The following is a 21,003-nucleotide window of genomic DNA, read 5'->3' as shown; positions in this document are numbered from 1 at the left end:
GGGAGCACGGAAGGGAACAGGGACTGGCCAGGCCACAGGTGCGCCGGGCAGGGCTGCCCTTCAAACCACGACTCCCAGGAAAGCCAGCCCTGTGAGCCTGCGGCACCCCCTTGCCTGGCACAGAGCAGCGAGCTCTCAAGGCAGGCCACGGGGGAGGCCGGCGCCGGGAGAGGGTGGGCCTGCGCCCCGGGCAAGGCTGCCCTGGGGACTGGCGTGGCCTGCGCCCTGCCCACTGCACAGGCTCGGGCTCAGCACAGCCTGTGTGGGGTTCAAATGGAACCACATGGGCCTCTCCTGGAAAGGGGACCTGGAGACAGGTCGGAAGGGGGGGCTGGGACACCCAGCACCTCTGGGGCTCGGTCCCAGGATCTCGGGTCACGCCAGTGAGTCACCGGGCACTTGCTGAGCACCAGCTGTATGCAGGGCCCTGGGCTCTGTGCTGTGAGATGGACACGTAAGAGCTGCAGCAGGAGGAGGCTGTATTAACAGAGGTACAGCATTCAAAAGGAAGGAGGTGCGTGTTCCCCGTCCTCTTGTCCTGGGGTGGTACTGGGCTCTGTTCTGATGCCCACATTTTGAGGGGGATTTTGACACATTGTGAGGCGACTTGGAGGAACATGCTGAGGTGACGAAGAACCTGAACCCCGTGTCCTATCGAGACTGACTCAGGAACGGGGACAAAGTAGCCCTCTGTCCTGGAAGGGTTCAAGCGGAGGCAGGACAGCGCTGGGTGGGGTCAGCCACTCTGCCCGCCCGGGGTTCTTCCCACCCCCTGTGATCACGTCACCCCTTTGTGGGCTGTCGGGGCCTCTGTGCAGGGCACCCCCTGGACAAGGCCTGGAGAGGCCGGGCTTGGAGTCCAGGCGTGGGAGCCTCGGTGTGGAAGGGGGTGCGGGTACCCAGACCACAGCCCTGGGCACGGGGCACCCGCCCTCTTCCAGGAGTCCAGCAGGGGGCGCCCTTTCGGCCCAGCGGGGTCCAGCCAAGGTCAGATTCTCCGGGGCTGGTTGCTTCTGGGGCTCCTGGAGGGGGGGGCCGGGGAGCCGGGGAGCCGGGCCTAGGAGAGGGGGGCTGTTTAGGCGGCGGCGCGGGAGGGCGGGGCGCCCCGTGGACTCCGGCCCTGACCCGGGAGCGCCCTGACCCGGAGGCCGCGGGGCCGCGGGTCACGTGAGCGCGCGGCCCGGCCGGGACGGTGACGCCGGGGCGGCCAGGTGTGCGCGTCGCCCCCTCCCGCGGGGCTTCGGGCTTCGGAGCCGCGGACCGGCCGCCAGCGCCCACCTGCCGCCCACCTGCCGCCCACCTGCCGCCCACCTGCCGCCGGGCGCCGCCTCCCGCCTCCCGCGGCCGCACAGGAAGTGGGGGGGCGGGGCGGGGCGGGGCGGGAGAGCGCGGCCGGAGCGGGAACGGAGCCGCGGGCTGGGCCGGCCCCTCCACCGCCGCCCGCGCCGGTCGCTGTGCCCTCCGCCCCGCGGCGCAGGTGAGCGGGGGGACAGGTGAGCGGGGGGACAGGTGAGCCGGGGGGACAGGTGAGCGGGGGGGACCGGTGAGCGAAGTGGGGGGAGGGGAGAGGAGGCCTGGGGGAGGCAGTAACCCTGGGGCGCCGTTCGCCCCCTTCGCTCCCCCCCTCCACCCCCCAGCAAACCCCGTCGGGTCCTGGAACTCTGCGCCCCGCCCTCCGTGGTGCGCCCGACTGGCTGCAGGAGGAGGCGGCAGAGCGGTGCGCCTGGGGGACCTCCCCGCCCGGGTGGGGATCCCTCTCCGGGAGCCCGTGGACCGCAGAGCGCACGGTTGTAGGAAGGAAGCCCCGGGGCCTCTGAACGGCCAGGAGGGACCGGAGGACCCTCTCGAGAACGGGAATCTGCTGCCCAACCCGCTGGGGGCTGGTCCCGCGCAGGGAGGGTCCTACCCTGCCGCTGAGTTGGGGGGTTGGGGGGGGTTGGAAGCTCTGACACCCGTCTGGGGTCGGCAGGGTCTCTGAGGTTGGAGTGGCCCTCAGCCCGGCACCTGGCGCAGGGTGGGTGCGGGGGGCGGGGCGGAGTGAGTGGCAGGTGGAGCCTGGCAGGGCTGACCCACCTTTCCCCTGCGTCCTGGGGCGACCGGCCTGAGCCCACCCAGCAGGGGGCCCCTCCAAGGCCCTGGCCCGTGGCACCTGCGTCCTGGCTGCAGACCTGGCACACCGGGCACCCTGACTGCCTGGCGGCCTGGCGCTCAGCGGGGACCCGAGTTCAGAGCCCGGCTCCACGGGCCTCGGGCTCCTGCCTCCGGAACAGGAGCTGCAGGTGCGACCGCTTACAAGCCCTGGCTCAGCCGTGGTTCGCTCGCTGCCCTCAGGTGCCCGCCGCCCAGAGAAGACGAGACCCCTGTGGGCACGGGCAGGGCCAGGGGCCGAAGGCAGGCCCGCCCCGAGTCCTGGTGGAGGGCAGGTGGGAGGTGGGGGTGTCGGGGGCTCCCTGGAAGAGGTCAGGCCTGAGTCACGAGGACAAAAGTGAGCCCCCCACCCCAGCGCCCTGGTTCCCGGGGGTCATCCCTGACCCCACGAGGAAACGGAGGCAGGGAGGTGAGGCAGCCTGCAGGTGGGTCCAGGGTCGCTGCCCCCAGGACAGCAGTCCACGTGTGGGACCGACGGGCTCAGCTGCTCATCTCGGCCCGTGGTGGCTGCGTGCTCGGACCCTGCCGCCTGTCAGGGCACCCTCACTCCCAATGAGAGCCCACGCGCCTGCCGGGCAGCCGTGGGGGTCAGGACGTCCGGACAGCCTGCTCCCCGCCGGCTCTGCTGCCGGCGGCCTGAGCCCCACAGGCCATGTCCCCTCGCCCATCCCAGCAGGACAAGCCCCAGCTTCCGGAAGGGGAGGGGCCGAGGACAGGGGCGAGAGGTGTTTGGAGGACACCCTGGTCACCTGTCCCGCTCCCACTGAGTCCGGCTCCTGTGGGGAGACGCGGTGGTGCCAGCCGAGCCCGAGGCGGGAGCCAGGGGCGTGGGATGCCTGGATCCAGGGGTGGGAGCCTGGGGCAGGGACAGGTGGGCCTGGGGCGGGCGCTGCGGTGAGCAGGGCAGCGGGTGGTCGGGGACGACTGCTCGGCCTGCAGGTGGCACGGGAAGGAGGCGGCCAGAGGCCGGGTGCGGGCTGGGCGTGGCGGGTGGGCCTTCCCCACCCCCTCGTGAGGGTGACTCCCCGGCAGCTCCGCTCTGTCCCCGCCTCAGCGCTGAGGACACTGGTTCCCAATCACCCCGAGTGGGCGTCCTGTGCCTGAAGGGCCCTCAGCAGCACCCGGCCCCCCCTCCGTGCGGCCAGGAGCTGGGCCCTGGCTGTGGCCCGTGGCCGCCTTGCACATGGAACTGTCTGCTGCCAGCTTCGGGTTTGCAAAGCCGCAGCCTGCCCCCTGACTCCGCGTCTCCGGCGTGGCGGGCTGGGTTACCGAGCACAAGGCCGTCATTGTGGCTGCGTTTGCCTGAGCGCAGACCTGGGTCGGCAGACGGTGCCGGAGCGGCCGAGCCTCCCCAGGACCTGGGGGTCGGCAGAGGGGACCGGTGTGCCCGGGATGGAGGTCGCGTGGTGTCCACATCCAGGGGTGGCAGGTCCCAACCGCGGTGTGACTTGGGTGCTGGCGGCTGCGAGAGCAGGTGAGACCAGAGCCTCCGGCCCGGCCAGGAAGTGTGCCTCTCGGGGGAGGGAGGGGGGCTGGGCCTGCTGGGGTCCCGGGTCCTGTCTGTCCAGGGAGCCAGAGGGGCTGGGCTGCCAGGAGGGGCCGGTGCAGCCTAGGACTGGCCGAGCTCCGGGCCCCCCCTCCCCTCCCCGATGTGTGCTGGGGGGCAGGGCAGGATGGTGAGGGGCTCAGCCACTGGGGACCCCCTCCAGCCTGCCCTGAGCAGAAACGGCAGGAGGTCACCCACACTGAGCCCCTGACGCTGCTCGGGGGTCCCTGTGTCTTGAAAGCAGGTGCCCGCATGGGCGAGCTCTCACAGGCACCTGGGAGAGCACGAACGCGGCAAGTGCCCGTGGAGCCGGCTCACCCGTCGGTTTGGGCCCTGCGCCCGGCGGTGGGGACGTGCCGGGAGGCTGTTGTGCTCCCGGATGCCGGGCCAGGCCAGCACCAGGGAGGACACTGAGGGGAGGGTCTCTAGGTCCCACGCAGGAGAGGCTGCTGGGTAGGGACACCTCAGGGTCAGGGAGGGGTCAGAGAGCCCGCCCTCAGGAGTGTGTGCTCCCCTGTGTGCTCACGTGTGTGCTCACGTGTGTGCTCACGTGTGTGCATGCGCACCCGGCACAGGGCCCCCCTTCAGCTCAACGCCTGTCTCCTAGAAAGAGACAGCGGGCACGGTGACATGGAACAGCCGGGCACGGTGACAGGGGGGGGACAGCGGGCACGGTGATGGGGGGACAGTGGGCACGGTGACGGGGGGACAGTGGGCACGGTGATGGGGGGACAGCGGGCACGGTGATGGGGGGACAGTGGGCACGGTGATGGGGGGACAGCGGGCACGGTGATGGGGGGACAGCGGGCACGGTGACGGGGGGACAGTGGGCACGGTGATGGGGGGACAGTGGGCACAGTGATGGGGGGACAGTGGGCACGGTGATGGGGGGACAGTGGGCACGGTGATGGGGGGACAGTGGGCACGGTGACGGGGGGACAGTGGGCACGGTGATGGGGGGACAGTGGGCACGGTGATGGGGGGACAGCGGGCACGGTGATGGGGGGACAGCGGGCACGGTGACGGGGGGGACAGCGGGCACTGTGACGGTGGGGGGGCGGGGACGCAGGGGAAGGAGGATCCAGACGGCCCGGGCCAGCCCAGAACAGGAGGGAGGCTGGAGAGGGGCCGGGCTGTCGGGGCGCACGGGCCGATGTGTGGACCCGTGTGATCAGGATGCGCAGCAGGGACCTGGCCGCCTTGGGGGGGGGAGCCGCTGCAGGACAAGCGGGGGTGCTTGTCGGAGAGGGGGCCAGGCCCGCGTCCACTCTGCCGCGCACAAACCCCTCGGGTATCGCTGCGGGGGGCAGTGCGGGGGGCATTGCGGGGGGCGGGGGACGCCTGTCTGGTGACGCCTCTCGGTGCTGTTTGAGTGGAGCCTGTGCCCGGGTGGCTCTGGGACAAGCTAAGCAGCAGGAAGGGCACAGCCTGGAGTTCCGCAGACCCCGGTCCCGGGTCCCCAGCGGGAGGCACCCAGGCCGTGGGGGGTGCCGCCTGGCTGGGCACCGAGGCCACACCCTGCAGTGGCTCGGCCGACTGGTTCCGTCCGGGCACTTTCCCCGGAGCAGACTTTGCCCTCGGCTGGGAGAGGCCGTGGGTCCGGCCGGGCTCCGAGGAGGAGAGTCGGGCCTGGGCAGGCGGCAGGAGGAGGGGAGGGGGACGGGACGGGCTGTGGGGCTTCGGGGGCACGGTCGCGCTGCTGCCCTTAGGATGAGAGGCCGCACCTTTCGGGTCCGCTGGCTGCCCACGCGGCGCATTTTGCTCGGGGGCAGGCTCCCCGTGGAGGTCTGAGCCCCGGTCTAGCCGGGCCCGGGGAGAGGCAGCCACGTCAACACCCAGCGGGCGCGGGGGAGGCCGAGTGGCCGCCGCCTTCCTCTTCCGGCTGACTCAGACTGTCCCCAAGAATGCGGGGGTGGCCGCCGGCGTGGGGGTGGCAGGCTTCTCGGCCCGGGAGGCACCGCCCGCCCCCTCCTGGGTGTTAGCGGAGAACCGGTCCGGGTGCCACACAGCGTCGGGCTGTGCTGCGGGCTAGGCCAGCCGGTGCCCGACTCTGCCCGCCCCCCACAGGGAGGGTCCCTGGGCCGAACTGGAACTTCCCGGGGAGCTCGCAGACCCCACGTGGGGCAGGGGTGTGAGGTGGGCGTGGGCTGGGACCTGCCCGGTGGGAGTGGTGCCGACAGGCCGCGTGGCGGGTCCCATCCCAGGCCTGGGGCCCAGGACCCCGCCGCCCCGCGCTGCCCACGCTGCCCCCCCAGCTCGGGCTTGTCCTCGGCGTGGGCGACGCGGCAGAGGAAGCGTGACGGCCTCGCAGGGCGGCCTCGGCTGCCGGCTGCTCCCGCCTGGGTCCCGCGGGCCGCGGTGCAGGGACCCTCCCCGCACGGCCCCGGCTGTATGCGGCGCCCGGCAGTCCTGGTGGCTGTGTCCGTGCCCGCGGCTGACCTGTGCCTGTCCCCGCAGGACCCCGCGGCCGCCCGGCATGGCCCGGCGCTCGGACAGCTCCCTGGAGGAACAGCTGCTGGAGGGCCGCTTCCACTCGGAGCTGCGGCTGGACGCCCAGGGGAACCCCGAGCCCCGGCTCCCGCTGGTCCGGAGCCCCCTGCAGGGCAGGAGCAATGCCGTCTTCCAGCCCGACGCCCCGGGGCCCCGGCCCGCGTCCCCGGAGGCCAGGGAGCCGCGCGCCGTCGTCCTGAGCACGCAGAGCCCCGCGGCCCTCAAGCTGGGCACCGCGCAGCTCATCCCCCGCAGCCTGGCCGTGTCCAGCAAGGCCAAGGCCCCGGCGCGCCACCAGAGCTTCGGGGCGGCCGTGCTCAGCAAGGAGGCCGCCCGGCGGGAGCCCCGGCTCCTCGCGGCGCCCAGCTTCTCCCTGGACGACATGGACATGGACACGGGCCCCGGGGGGGCGCTCTCACGGAACCTGCGCAGCCAGTCCTATCGCGCGGCCATGAAGGGCCTGGGGGCGCTGGGCGGCGAGGTGGCCCCCGTCCAGCTCAGCCCCAAGCTCCACGCGCTGGCCGAGGAGGCCGCCCCGCCTCCTGCTCGGCACTCGCCCCGAAATAAGGTGGGGCCCGTGCGCCTGGACAAGGGGGGTTGGGGGCTGGGGGTTGTGCCTCGGGCCCCGGGAGCCCGTGGGCAGGGGGGCGGGCAGCCTTCGCATCACCGTCCCAGCTGCCGCTTCTGAGCACCTGCCACGTGCAGGCTCCTGACAGCTGTTCCCTGAGACCGGCAGCCGCCTGTGAGCTGGCTGACTGTCCCCATTTCACAGATGAGGCAGCTGAGGCTCACAAAGGTCCAAGCTTTTGCCCAGGGCCCCATAGTGTGAGTCGCTCTCAGACACAGCGGGGCAGCCTGGGGCGGGACCAGCCCCGAGGGGGAGCCGGCCCGTCTGAAGGGCAGGGTTCAGGGATGGCTTTGCAGCCACTGGCCGGGCTCAGTGCCGGGGGCTCCTGTCGAGGACTTGGAGGGGCGGGGCGCTCTGGCTGCCTCCAGCTCAGGAGCAGTCTGCCGCCCTCAGCACACACAGCCCCCTTTCCTGCCCGACAGCCACGTGGCCTCTGCATTCTGGGGAGCACGGGGCAGGCCCAGGGCCAGCCAGACGGGCACCTCACCCGGGAGCTCTGTGCCCATGGTTGCCATCCGACGGCCTCCCAGCTTAGGGCTCCTGCCCAGACGGTGGGAAGACAGGCCCCCAGGGTGCAGGCGAGGAGGCCATAGCCACCGTCCTGAGTTTAAAGATGCCCCGGCCTGGGGGGTGGACGCTGCCCACCGCCGTGCCTCCCTGAGAAGCCGGGCCCGGGCACTGCCTCAGCCTCAGCATCCACGGCCAGGCCAGGCCTGCGGGCCATTCGTTCCTTCTGTTGAGTCACAGGTTCTGGGCAGGGGCGGAGGGGTCCCAGCGGTCAGGCCCAGGAGTGCTCCCGGGCAGTGGGGATGCTCAGGGACCCAGGGGAGCACGGGGCAGGGACTCCCCGGGAGCACGGGGCCTGGGGGCTCGGAAGGGGAGGGTTAAAGCGAGGCACAGGCGAAGGACGGGTGCCGGGTGGAGGAGGGGCTGAGACAGCAGCCTGTGCCCAGACCTGGAGGCGGGAGGGGTGAGGGCACTGGGGGAGGGGGGGACAATGCAGGGCGGGGCGGGGGGTGCACAGGCCCAGGTGCAGCTGGCAGCGCCACACATTCCAGACCAGCACGGGAGGTTCAGGCCCCGACTCGTTAGCAGAACCAGCTCTCACACGTGGAGCTGGCACCTGTGAGGTCGGGGACGGCGTGTCCCGCCGGGAAGGCAGCTCTGAGCAGCAGCCGGTGGGCCGGGGTGTGGTCCGGTGGGCCGGGGTGTGGTCCGGTGGGCCGGGGTGTGGTCCGCGCCCACCTCGCAGCCCTGCACCCGCTGCCGGGCCTCAGGGTGCGGGGCCGGACGCTCACCCTCTTCTTCCTGCTGCCTCAGGCCACCGCTCCCTCCCCGTGTCCCTCTCGGCCTTCTCCTAACCACACCTGTCCTGCCTCGGGCTTCCCCGAGTGGGAACACCCCACTTTCCTGAGCGCCTCTCTTCACTAGTTCAATCCTGCCTCCACCTCCAGGCAGCCCTCCTGGATCTGCCCTGACTGCTCTGGAGGCATCCCTCCTGCCCTGGCCTCCTCTTGGCGGCCCGCCTCCCTCGGAGCAGCATCTATGGAGCGGCTCCTGTTGCTCAGCAGAGCCCACTCCTGCCGGGCCCCGGGGGGAGCAGCCGCTCTGGGCCCACACCTGCCCCCCCTCCCTGCTGACCGCTGGTGTTTCTGTCTCCTTCGCACAGAAGACGCTGGGGCGGAAGCGTGCGCACAAGGGCTCCTTCAAGGACGGTGAGTGTGGCCTGGGAGCTGCCGTGGGCCGGGCCGGACCCAATGAGACAGGCCTCGCTGGGGACGGGGAGGGGGTCTGCAGGGACTCCTCTGGGGACCAGAGGTCCTTGTGGCCACCTGGCCGTGTAGCGCTGATGGGTCTAGAAAGGCCTAGAAGTTTCCCGTGGACTCCCTTCTGCACCGTCCCAGGGGCAGGAGACAGACAGAGCCCCCCACTCACCCCAGGCGACAGTTGTCCAGCACCTCGTGTGTGTGTTGGGGGCCACACGGGGAACCAAGGCGCCACGGGGAGGACACGCCTGCTGGGCTCTGTTGGGGTCGTCGTGGGGCACGGGGAGCCCGTGGGGTGGAGCTCGGAGGGCGTGGGCGGCAGCTGCGCCTTGGGGGGGGGGGGCTCAGAGCAGTGCCATCAGCCTGCTGAGGGGGGGGTGCCAACAGGGCCCCATGGGGAGGGAGAGGAAGTGCCTGTCCAGCCAGGATGGAGCACCCGCTGGGCATGAGGGGTGGGGCCTGGGTGCCAGGCCTGGGCTTCTGAGGACACAGGCCCAGACCGGGTGGGTCCACCCTCCCTGCCAGCCCCGACCTCTGTGGGCGGACACAGGCCGGAGTGGGGGGGTGTCAGGACCCGGCTCCTGCCCCAGGCCCCAGAGTGAGGCGTGGAGGGGTGCACGGGGGCCCTCGGGGCCCTGAGCCGTGGACTGGGCCGTTCGGGGCCTGCAGTGTGGGAGCGGGACACAGCCCTGGTCTGAGGGCTCTGGGCCCAGCCTGGGACAGCCCCCCAAGGCCTCTGCAGCCCCCCCCCCCCCCCCCGTGTGCTCTGATTTGTCAGCTCCGCTGAAGGTGCCACATTCTGCACCCGGCGCCACCCTGCCCGCCCGCCCGGAGCAGCCAGCGGCCCAGGGGAGCCTGCTCCAGGGGCGCTGATGTTCTCAGGGGCTCCTCGGGCCTCGGCCTGTGGGTTCTGGGGGGGCCAGGCCCGCTCCCGGCCCCCGGGCCCCCGCGTGATGCGCCCCCTCTCCGCAGACCCCCGGTTCTATCAGGAGATCCGGGAGCGAGGCCTGACCACCAGCCAGGAGTCCGACGACGACCTGCTGGACGAGCCGGGCAGCCCCGAGGGAGCGCGGACGGTGGGCGCCCCCATCGTGGTCAAGAGCTTCCGGGCCCCCCAGGTCACCTGGAGCCAGCTCCCCGAGGTAGGCCGGCTGCTGGGGCAGCCCTTCCCCTCCCGTGGGCGGTCAGTCCTGGGGCCTCCCCAGCCCCCCCGTCCCCCGCCCGAGCCACAGAAGAGCTCATCCCTATCCTCTGAGCAGCCCGCCCTGCCCTGCACCTGTGGTCTCAGGCGGGGCGGGGGCAGGTGCCGTCCAGGTGTGTGACGCGCGTCCCCGCTGAGCCCCGTGCTCTCTGCTTCCTGCTCAGCTGGCCTTCGGGGAGCTGTGGGTACCAGGAACCTCTCCTGCAGGGCCCTGCCCCCAGGAAAGTGCCAGGAGGTCCCCTGAGGAGGCAGGAGGGGATGGGGGGGCGGGGGGCCAGGCCTCGGCTCCCACAGAGCCCCGTGCCACTGCCGAGCCCCCCCTCACTCCACCTGCAGGGATGTGGGGACTCAGTGAGAGCACAGGATGGGGGCCGGGCTCTGAGCACGTGCCGGGGAGCGGCTGTCACCCCCGAGGCCCAGGGGGCCACGGGCAGACTCCTGACCTGTCCCCGGGAGCCGCGGTGGGAGCCGGGCGGCAGCTGTGGGCGCGGCGAGCAGTGGGCGGGCACTCGGTGTCCCCCGTCTGCGGTACGCGGACCCTGGGCGTGCGCCCAGAGGGGGTGAGAGCTGATGCCGTGGGACCCCCCGGGGAGCGCAGGCGGGGTGAGGGTAGGCGGATGGGAAGTGGGAAACGCGTGCCCACCTGCCGGTGCCAGCTGCGTGCCAGGGGCCAGGCACATGGCCCCCGGGTCCCGTGGCGTTCAGGACGCTGCAGCCTCCACGCACGGCGGGGTTTCTGACCCCACCCCCTGCACTGGGTCTCAGCCCAGCCTGGGCTAGAGGAAGAGGCATGGGGTTTGCCCCCCTCACCCGCCCCCGCATAGGCCTAGGACACGGCCTGTGCCCAGCCCAGCGAGGAGGAGCAGGAATGGGGGGGGCTCTGGGTCCTACAGAAGGGGTGCCCTCAGGCAGAGGCGCAGCCCAGCCTGTCCCGACGGGCACACCGTGGCTGAGAGCCACACTCCACCAGGGCAGCCTGGAGGCCACGGCCCCGACAGGGCAGGGAGCTGAGGGGCGCCTGCTGGAGCAGTGTCACCCCCAACCTCCTGGGCAGAGCGCTGACTCAGGGCCCAGGCCCCCCAGCTTTCCCAGGTGGCCCTGCCCTCTGCACCCTCCCCTGCTGTGTGCCTTCGGCCTTTCTCTCCGGACTCCTCTCCTCCCTCGCACCCCAGGGCTCCCTGTAGGGGTGCAGGGCCCACCCAGGATGTCCCTGGAGAGGAGAGACGCCGGTGACGGGATCAGGCAGGGACGGGCCAGCTCGGTGGACCCACTGCGCTGAGCCTGGGAGGGTGGCTCCCCGGCCAGCCTGGCTCCGCCCTCTCCAGGCGTCTCTGGCGTCCACGGTGGCCCCGGCCCGGCAGGGAGGACTCGGGACACGTGGCCCCTGACCCCAGGCCTGTGCCCCCAGGTGGTGGAGTCGGGCATCCTGGACACGCTGCCGGCCGAGGAGCGCAAGAGGCAGGAGGTGAGCGGCTCGGTGGGGGTGCAGCCCTGTGTCCCAGCCTCGCCGTGCGGGGGGCAGAGGCCGTGGTGACATTGCCCGCCTGCCTGCCCCCCTCCCTCCGCCCCCCACCCCCACCCCCACCTCCACTCCCACCACCTCCTGGGCCAGTCACCAGGGCGATGGCTGACGCCCTTGGCGGGTGGGGCAGCGGCTGGGCAGCTACCGCGTCCCCTTGCCCAGGGTCACAGCTCCTATTTGGCCGAGCCAGAGCGCAGACCCAGGAGTCGGGGTCCCATCCCCCTGGCTGCACGCTCATCCCACCAGGGCTTGTCCGGGGGGCTCAGCCTCGGCCCGTCGCCTCGCCCTGGCTGTCCATGCCGCTGAGCTCAGACGCGCCCTGGCCAGCCCGCGCGCGCGCACGCGCGCGCGTGTGTGCAGGCTGCCCTGGCGGGCGGCTCCTCCAAACCTCTCTCCGGCGCCCCCTGCTCCCACAGGCCATCTTCGAGATCCTCACGTCCGAGTTCTCCTACCAGCACAGCCTGGGCATCCTGGTGGCCGAGTTCCTGCAGTCCCGGGAGCTGCGGGCCACCATGACCCAGACGGAGCACCACCACCTCTTCTCCAACATCCTGGACGTGCAGGGCGCCAGCCAGAGGTGAGCCGCACCCCCACAACCCACCACCCGCCCCCCCACAACCCACCGCCCACCGCGTGCCTGGAGGACACCCCCCTCGGGCTGGGGCCGTGGCAGCAGGTCCTGGCGAGGGTGGGAGGGCAGCTCCCGAGGCCCCTGGTCTGGGTCTCGGGGGGGCCGGGGGGGTTTGGGGGGGGCAGCAGTGTGCTGGGAGGGTGAGGACCTCCTGGGCCCTGAGGCCAGAGAGTGACCCGGGGAGAGCTGAGCGCCAGACTGTGGGTGTCCTGGGACCCTGCACCCTGTCCCCTGAGGTTCAGAGGGGGACATCTCCCGTGGGACATGGCTCTGCCCAGCGACAGGCACGTTCCCACCAGGGCACCCGGGCCCAGAGGGCTGCCTGGCCAGGCGTGAGGCGCCCACAGGGCGAGGTGGGGTGGCCTCTCATTGCACCGGGTCATGTTCCTCCTGGGGTGTCTGGTGCCCGGCCCAGGGCTCTGGTTGCAGGGCAGGAGGTGGAGGGGGGGCTGGGCATGCAGCTGCGGGCCTGCGTGGGGCTGTGTGTGTGCATGCACATGTGTACAAGTGGGTATACACGTTTGGCAGCAGGTATGTGTGCGAGTGCATGTATGTGTGCACATGTGTGGGGTAGCAGCTGTTTGCATGTGTGTGAACACACCGTGTGTGTGAGTGTGTGTGCATGTGTGTGCACACGTGGGGGCAGCAGTTGTGTGTTTACTCCTGTGGCGGGCACAGTCCAGGTACGCACTGCGGCCATTCACGCGGCCTCCCCAGGGATCGGCTACTTTGGGTCAGTGGCTCAGGGCCGTCCAGACCTCCCAGCCCCTTCTCAGAACCTTCCAGAATTCTCACAGGGGGTGCTGCCAGCACGCCTGCCTGTGCCTGAGTGTCATCCTGGGGCTGGGTGTGGGGTCCCCATCTTTCCTGACACACTGTGCCATTTGCCGGGCTGCCCGTCAGCCTCAGGACGTTCCGCGGAAAGGGATCCTGGTCCCTGTGGGCGGGAGGGCAGGCCGGGCCTGGGGCAGGCCTGAGGGACCCGGCCGAGGCTCATTCCCCTCCCTGCCCCCCCCACTGGCCTCGCCCGGGCAACCAGAGCCGGGCCCCGTCTTCCAGGGGTCCCATTTCCTCCCGGGTGGTGCCCTGGCCGCAGGTCCTGGGTTGGGCTGACTCGCCCACCTCACTGTCTGGGTACCAGCTCCCCCTCCCCCCAGGGGTGAGCTGTAAGGCTGCGGCCCCAGCTGGTTACTCTTGGATGAGGGGGTGCAGGCCGCCTGAGGTCGCCGTGTGGGTCTGAGCTCTGGGACTCTGCCCTCTGCCCTCTGCCCCCGGAGGTCAGCCAGCATCTTACCTCCTCGCAGGACTGTTCCGGGCCGTCCCAGCTCAGGGACTGAAGAGACGCCGGCATGGGGGTGGCCTCGGCCCGGCCCCAGGGCGGGACTTCTCGGGACAGAGCCTTGGGGTGGGCGGACCTCGGTGCCTTGGCGAGGCCTGGGAGGTGTGGGGCCTGGGGTCCGGCGCCTGCCGGCGGTTGGGGTGCACTGGAGGCTGCAGCTGGAGCCTGTGTGGCACGTGACCTGCCGGGCCCAGCCCAGGGCAGCGGCTGCCTGAGGGAGCAGAGCCTGGGCCAGGCCCGCCCGACGTTGGCTCAGGCATCCTCACCCCCCTGCAAGGCCTGGGTGCACTGAGCCTCGCTCGGGGAACCCCCAGGAGGATCGGGGTGTGGCTGTCACCTCGGGGAGTCTGCCCGGAGGCGCGGCTCTGAGCTGGGCGGGGGTGCTGGGCTCGAGGCAGGTCCTGGCGCCTCTGACCAAGTCCCCGGGAGTCGATCAGGGTGGAGTTCTGTCCTGGGGCACCTCCTGCCCGAGCCGGAGGGGCGTGGCCTTGGGTTTGGCCCGGGGTCTGTGCCCAGTCATTGCTCATTCCAGGAGCGGATCTCTCTGGGGTTTTCCGGGGCCAGTGGGGTCCCGTCCACGTGCATGCTGCCCTGGAGCTGAGCTGGGCATGTGTGTGTGTGTGTGTATGTGTGTACACGTGTGTGTGTGGTGTTTGCATGTGTGTACATGTGTGCCTGTGTGTGTTCGCATGTGTGTGTCTGTGTGTGTATGTGTGCGTTTGCATGTGTGCGCGTGTGTGTGCGTGTGTGGTGTTTGCATGTGTGCCTGTTTGTGTGTGTCTGTTTGTATGTGTGTGTCTCTCTGTGTGTGTGCTCACATGCGGCGTGGGCAGTCAGCCTCGGCCCTCGCCCGCAGGTTCTTCGAGGACCTGGAGCGGCGGCACAAGGCGCAGGTGTGCGTGGAGGACATCAGCGACATCCTGGAGGAGCACGCGGAGCGGCACTTCCACCCCTACGTGGCCTACTGCTCCAACGAGGTCTACCAGCAGCGCGCCCTGCAGAGGCTCACGTGAGCGGCGGGGGCCGGGCGGGGGCACGGCCGCTCGCAGCCCGGCGCCCGGGTCTGACCCGCCCCCGCCTGCTCCCGCAGAAGCAGCAACACCGCCTTCCGAGACGCCCTCCGGGAGATCGAGAGGCGGCCAGCGTGCGGCGGGCTGCCCATGATCTCCTTCCTCATCCTCCCCATGCAGAGGGTCACCCGGCTGCCCCTCCTGACCGACGTGAGCACCGGCTGGGCCCGGCGGGGAGGGGGCGCCTGGGCTCCCGGGTCTCACGCTCGGACCCGGCCTTGCTCCCTCGGGACCTCCGCCTCCACCCGTCACCTGTGACGTGACAGTGACGAGGAGCATGATAAGAGCTGTAGGCGCCATGGCGACGTGGTCCCAGCATCGTCTCCGTCACCCGTAGACCTGTCTCTGCCAGGACCTGGCCCTGCACTTGACGTGACGGGCACGTGGATGCGTCTTACCCCGCGTCACCCAGACCCCTGCCGGCGTCGGTCCTGGGCCATCGGCGCCTCCTAGCACCCCTCAGCCAGTTGTCCCGGGCGCAGGGAGGGGGCTCGGAGGGGCTCCCTGGAGTGGCTTGCGTCTCTGAGATGTTGGCTCAAGGGGCAGAGGGGCATGTGAGGGTGAAAGGCACACACATGCACATGTGAACACACACGTGGCAGGAGCCCAGCTATGCTCCTGAGGTAGCATGTGGCCCTGTGCTAGGCGGTCACCTGTCCAGGCCAGAGGGGACGTCCCCTCCCGGGCATTCTGGGGGGAGTAGGAATAGAGGCTGTGGGGCCCCCCTGCCTGGACGAAGGTTGCCAGGATGGAAAGGAGCGGGTCCTGGGGGCACTCACTCCAGGTCCCCCCAGCCGGGCCGGCCTGGCTGAGCCATTTGGGCGCTGTGTCCCCCAGTGGGGCCTGGCAGGAGCCCCCGACCTCCCCGGCCCCCACCTGGGTCTGGTGTTGTGAGGGAGCCTCCCCCACGCGGACCACTGACCTGGGGCAGGAGGGTGCCTGGCGCTCTCACACCGGCTGTCTCCCCTGCAGACACTCTGCCTCAAGACCCAGGGCCACCCCGAGAGGTACAGGGCCGCCAGCCGCGCGTTCAAAGCCATGAACAAGGTGAGATGGGACCCCACCCCCGACAACAGAGACCCCGAGGGCCCGGCGGGACGCGTTTGAAGGTTGTCCGCCCCAAGCTTTCCGTGGTGCCAGTGGGGAAACTGAGGCCTAGAGGGAAGGGAGCTCGCACACAGCCGGAGGGCGGCGACGGGCCGTGGGGCCTGCAGCCCGCCCACCGCCCCCCCCCCGCCCTGCAGCTGGTGAAGCAATGCAACGAGGGGGCCCACAAGATGGAGCGCATGGAGCAGATGTACACGCTGCAGACGCAGCTGGACTTCGGCAAGGTCAAGGTAGGCAGCCCCAGAGGACGCCTGCTGTGCCCCGCCATGCCCACCGCCCGGCTGGCCCGGACCCCTCCCAGCTCCCAGACCACTCCCCCCCGGGGGAGCCCTCCCGGGCGCCAAGGGAGCACCCGGCAGGCGCAGCGAGCCCGGGGCCTGGCTCCGAGCAGCCGACTGGATGGCCCTTCGCTTGCGGCCGGGATGCATCTCCTGGGCAGCCCTGGGGCCGGTCCCCACCAGCAGCTGCAGGCCTGGCCCACCGGGGACCGGGGCTTGACGTCTGTCTGTCTGTCCCGCAGTCCCTCCCGCTGATCTCCGCCTCCCGCTGGCTGCTGAAGCGCGGGGAGCTGTTCGTGGTGGAAGAGACCGGGCTGTTCCGGAAACTCGCCAGCCGGCCCACGTGCCACCTGTTCCTGTTCAACGACGTGCTGGTGGTCACCAAGAAGAAGAGGTGGGCCCACCCCCCGCGGGGGCCGGCTGTGGGCCGTGGGCAGTGGGCTGTGGGCCGTGGGCCGTGCGCCGTGGGCCGTGGGCTGTGGACTGCGGGCTGTGTGCCGTGGACTGCGGGCTGTGGGCTGTGGGCTGTGGACTGCGGGCCGTGGACTGCGGGCTGTGGGCCGTGGGCCGTGGGCCGTGGGCCGTGGCTGGGCTGCGGCCTTAGGGCCAAGCGTGGGCTGGAGGCTGGGAGGACGCAGGGGGAGCCGGCTCAGAGTGGGGGACACACACAGGACCCTGCCCAGCCGATCTGTCCATGGCAGCGGCCCGGGTCCCCTCCACAAGGACACATGCAGCTCCAGGGGGTGCTCAGCGCCACCCCACCCCCCACAGGGGTCCCGGGGCGCCGTGCCTCTGGCTTCCACTTGCAGACCTGGGCCTGCCTGCCCAGCCACCAGGACCCCTGTGGCCGCTATTCTCCAGGTGGGGGGTGGGCCAGCTAGAGCGCGCCCTCCCGGCGGCCTGGCCCCGGCCGCTGAGGGACCACAGACCCCGCCCCTCACCCGCCCCCTCCCGCAGCGAGGACAGCTTCGTGGTCCAGGACTACGCCCACGTGGACCAGCTCCAGGTCCACAAGGTGGAGGCCACAGAGCTCCCCCTGCCCGGCGGCGGCAACCGCAGCTCGTCGGTGCCGCACCCCTTCCAGGTGACCCTGCTGCACAACAGCGAGGGCCGCCAGGAGAGGATCCTGCTGTCCTCGGACTCCGCGTAAGTCCGGGAGGGCTCCCTGGGGGAGGGGGCTCTGCGTGACCCATGAGGATGGGATTCCTGCCGCCCCCATCCCTGACCGCTGCTCTGCGGGCACACACCACGTGCAGGGACAGCCTCGTCCTCACGGGGTTCACCTTCCCGGGAGGGGGCACCCCAGCCACAAGACGAGCAGCTGAGGGGTGAGGGGTGAGACAAACAGGAGACAAACGGGCAGGAGAGGGAGCAGGGGGTGGGGCTGGGGAGGAAGCCTCATGCACAGGGCTCCGTGGGGAGCCAGGCTCAGGGCTCCAGCAGAGGCGCAGCCGTGCAAAGGCCCTGGGGCAGGAGGCCATGGCATGGAGCAGCCGGAGGACAGCAGGGCTGGAACAGGGAGGGACTCGGTACACTGAGGGAGCCCAGCAGACAGTCTGCCCCCCGCCCCCAGCGGGAAGCTGAGGCTCACAAGAGGCAGGGGGCGCAGAGCCCGGCGCAGGAGGCAGGGGGCCAGGATGCTGAGGCGGCCGCTGCCCCTGGCTCGGACCCGGGCAGGTGTGGCTCAGGCTCAGCCTGCCTGCGCTCCTCCCCATGCTCTGGGACCTCCCAGGCTTCGGCCCCGGTGGAGTGGGGTGGGGAGGCTCCGGGGGGGGGGGTGGGGAGCCCGCTCACAGCTCCTGGCTCCTGCCCAGGTTCGTGGAAGGGTGTCTGTGCCACACGGGGGTGGGGGCTTAAAGCCAAAGCCACCGGGCTGGCGGCCTCAGCCTCGGCCCCGCTCACGCTCCGTCCCCAGGAGTGACCGGGCCCGCTGGATCACGGCGCTGACGCTCAGGGAGCAGCAGTGGCTGGGCCTCGCCAACAAGGGAGGTGAGCGCTCGCCCGGAGCCCCAGGAGCGGGGCTCGCAGCTCCTCTTCCAGCCCTGGGGGGGGGGGGGGCAGGAGGGGGAGGTACTCTCCGTCCCTCCGTCCGTCCCACAGCCTGACCCCGGGGGACCTGCCCACCTGCGGGGCCTCCCTCCCTGTGGTGCCCGGAGCCCCGGAGCTGGTGGGATCAGACCCACGATCTGGAGCAAGAGGCCCGCAGACCCCTTCCTCCCGCCCCGCCCCGCCCCCCGAAGCTGGGAGCGCCCCCTGCGGGCGGGCACTTTGACCCTCCGGCCAGAGGAGACCGGGGCCCTGGGGGCTGTCAGGAGCCCACCCCTCCCCGCAGACGGGCCCTCACACCGGCCTCTGCCCCCAGACCTGCCGCAGGTGGAGGTCACCAAGGCCTACTTCGCCAAGCAGGCGGACGAGATCTCGCTGCAGCAGGCGGACGTGGTGCTGATCCTGCAGCGGGAGGACGGTGAGCAGGAGCGGGCGAGCAGGAGCGGGCCGGGCACGGGGAGGCAAGGGGGGGCGGAGCCGGGGGAGTACGGGGGGAGGGGCCCAGGCAAGCTGGACCCCAGGCGGGCGAGGGTCTGGCCACCCCAGAGGTCACTGCTCACGGCCAGCCTGGGACCAAGCCCTGCAGCACCTCCTCCGGGCACCTGCAGACGCCCCCGAGGTGCAGGACAAAGGCTGTGTCCTGAGTGGGGGCTCTGCTGCTGGGACCCCCACAGGCCGGCAGAGCTGGTTGGAGCCCCGAGACCTTGTCAAGACCCCCTTGGGGGAGGCGGTGGTGGGCTTCGGGGGCCGGGGAGGCCGAGGCCGGGCCCCTCGGGGTGCCCAGGCCCTGCCCTCACTGCCCACGTCTGGGTCAGGATGGCTCTACGGCGAGAGGCTGCGGGACGGGGAGACGGGCTGGTTCCCCGAGGACTTCGTCCAGAGCATCACCAACCACGTGGCCGTGGAGGGCAACGTGCGCCGGATGGAGCGGCTGCGCGTGGAGACGGACGTGTAGCCGCCCCGCCGGCGGCTTCAGCCCACACTCCAGCCCGCCAGCGGCCGTGCCGGGCCCCGGGCGCACAGTGACTCGTCCCAGGAGCCTGACCGTCCTGGGTCTCCCCGAGGACCGTGCCCTGCCGCCGTGGCTCCAGACAAGCTCGTGGGCCACGCCAGCCCTGACCCCTGGCCCAGTCCCCGGGAGGAGCCCAGGGGCCGTGGCCACTGCCCCCGCCGGCTCCCGCCAGCCCCCCCTGCCCCGTGCACTCAGAACTGGGCCACACGTGACGTGGAGGGACCCCAAGAACTGGGGATGGCGTGGCTGCCTACCTCCTGCCCCCCTCGTGCCCCGTGTGCACAGGAGGCCTCGCGCCCGGGCTACCCTGCCTCCCGAGAGGAGGGGGGGTGGGAGGGGACCGTGTGGCCAGCATGTACTGTGACTGCGCTTTCCGGGGACATTAAAGAGCTGGTGGGACACCTGGTTTCCACACACACCTGAGCCGCGCCGGCCACACGAGCCCCCAGGTGCCGCGGGCGGGGGGCCGGCCCGTGTGCGGTCACTGTGCTGGGTCAGTCACCCGCCTGGGCGCCCGCTCACGGTCCCTCGGGCCCATTCTTGGCCCGCGTCTGTCCGGCTGGAGTCCTGGGCGAGGCCAGTGGGCCTGGGGGCGTGAGGACAGCAGAGCCTGGGAGACACCCAGAGGGGACTTGCAGATGGGAGAGGCCGGCAGGCTGCGGGCTGGGGGGGGGGCGGGGATTGTCAGCTGCCTGGCCGGGCTCAGGGACCGTCCACTCTCCCAGAAGCCCCGCGGCCCTCCTGTGGCCTCGGCTGGCAGGGCCGCCCTTGGATTGTCTGCCCGTCCACTGGGCACCGGCTTCGGCATCCAGCCCGGGTGCACCAGGCCCCTCCCGGGGGCGGCTGGGAGCCCCCTGCCCCCGATGAGATGGCTCAGCACAGAGCGTCTGTGAACAAGGCCTTGGAGCCAGCCAGCTGTGGGCCCAGGAGGGAAGGCCCCCCAGGGGGAGGGGCTGGGGGAGGGTGGACCTCCGAGCCCGTCCCCTGGGCCAGGAGGGTGGAGCCACTTCTCGCAGACCTGCAAGGTGACCTCCGTGGCCTCCGCAGAGGGCAGAGGCGGACCGGAGCCCCAACAGGGCCATCCTGCGCAGACGCTGCCCGGGATGGGGTGAGGGAGGGGGCAAGGCCCGGGCTAGGAGCGGCGGGGCCTGGGGGCTGGTTGGTCAGGCCCTCACTTGCTGGACAGGAGGAAATGGGGGGCCTGGATTGTCCCCCCTGGGAGCTGGGTGGACGCCCTGCTTTCCGGGGAGCGCTGTGGGCACGCCGGTCCGGGGGCAGGCGCGTGTGCGTGGTCTCCGGAAGCCAGTGGGCAGCATCCTGTGAGCCCCGCTGCCCGTCCCCTGGACCGAGGGCCACTCCTCCCAGACCTCCACGTTCTCCCTGCGCCCCGGGGAGGGCGGCCAGCCACTGCCCCCCGCTGCCGGCCTGGGGCAGTCAATGGAGCAAAGTGGCTTTGGAGAGCTGAGGCCACACCCTCAGGGACGCAGCCTGGGGGGGTGGGGGGGGACACCTCCTCAATGCCTCGGCGTTTTGTATTTTCCCCAAAACACACCCCTTTTCCTGTTCTCGGCACACAGTTGTTGATGATATTCCTTCTTAGCATCATGCCCTCTGTTGGGTCTGCCGTTAAGTTTCTTTCTGTATATTTTTCCTTGCTTGACGTTCAAACGATCAACCATCTTGCTAGAGTTTTTTTCTTTATTAGTCTTCGGAGAAATTCTCTGAGTGTAGTTTATGGACACGTGAATGTGTGCACACATGAATGTAGCATGACTATCAGCACCAAGTGTAGCGTGTGAGCGCTTATGCGAAGGTCTCACTCGCATGTCCCTTTGCCTCGCGGCTGGGGCTTTGGAGAGAAAGCCACAGTGGGCGGGGGGGCCGATTTCCACCTGCTTCACCGCCGTCGCTGCGCCCGCGCCTGTGCGTGTTACTCGTGATGCTTTCCTGGAAATGCTAAGACTCCTGCTCTGTGACCTTAGCCTCACCGCGCGTGCGCCGTGTCCCCGTGTCCGTGCGGCCAGGTGCGCCCTCCCAGGGAACCGCTGTGGATGGTGCTCGCTGCCGCCCGGGCCTGTTCTGGGTCCTTCGTAACCACTTACCTTAGGGCTTCCTCCCTCTTCCGCGGTATTTCCCGCCTCCCGCCTCCCGGGGAGGAGACATCCCCCAGGGGGTGTGGAGGGTAAGCCAACACCCTTCGCCTGGTCCCAGCCTGTCCC

General features: G+C 71.1%; 1 protein-coding gene across 2 annotated transcripts; it reads left to right on the top strand.

Annotated features, from left to right (window-relative positions):
• Positions 1-1,365: 1,365 nt before the first annotated feature.
• On the top strand, positions 1,366-19,390 carry ARHGEF16 (Rho guanine nucleotide exchange factor 16). 2 transcript variants are annotated; one of them, XM_079777328.1, is made up of 15 exons: positions 1,366-1,493; positions 6,152-6,752; positions 8,482-8,527; positions 9,551-9,720; positions 11,188-11,244; positions 11,718-11,878; positions 14,128-14,280; positions 14,362-14,491; positions 15,314-15,388; positions 15,586-15,678; positions 15,969-16,120; positions 16,684-16,872; positions 17,642-17,715; positions 18,089-18,190; positions 18,588-19,390. In XM_079777328.1, the coding sequence occupies exons 2-15, from the start codon at positions 6,171-6,173 to the stop codon at positions 18,725-18,727; spliced, it is 2,124 nt and encodes a 707-aa protein (XP_079633454.1). In that variant the 5' UTR covers positions 1,366-1,493; positions 6,152-6,170; the 3' UTR covers positions 18,728-19,390. The 2 variants fall into 2 exon arrangements, with proteins under 2 accessions (XP_079633454.1, XP_079633453.1); XM_079777327.1 differs by having other exon boundaries at positions 1,383-1,477.
• The last annotated feature ends 1,613 nt before the right edge of the window (positions 19,391-21,003 follow it).

Source organism: Cnephaeus nilssonii (genome assembly GCF_951640355.1).
Source record: "Cnephaeus nilssonii genome assembly, chromosome: 7".
Taxonomy (NCBI): Eukaryota; Metazoa; Chordata; class Mammalia; order Chiroptera; family Vespertilionidae; genus Cnephaeus; species Cnephaeus nilssonii.
Note: the sequence above shows the minus strand (reverse complement) of the source record. Positions and strands in the feature narration are given on the sequence as shown.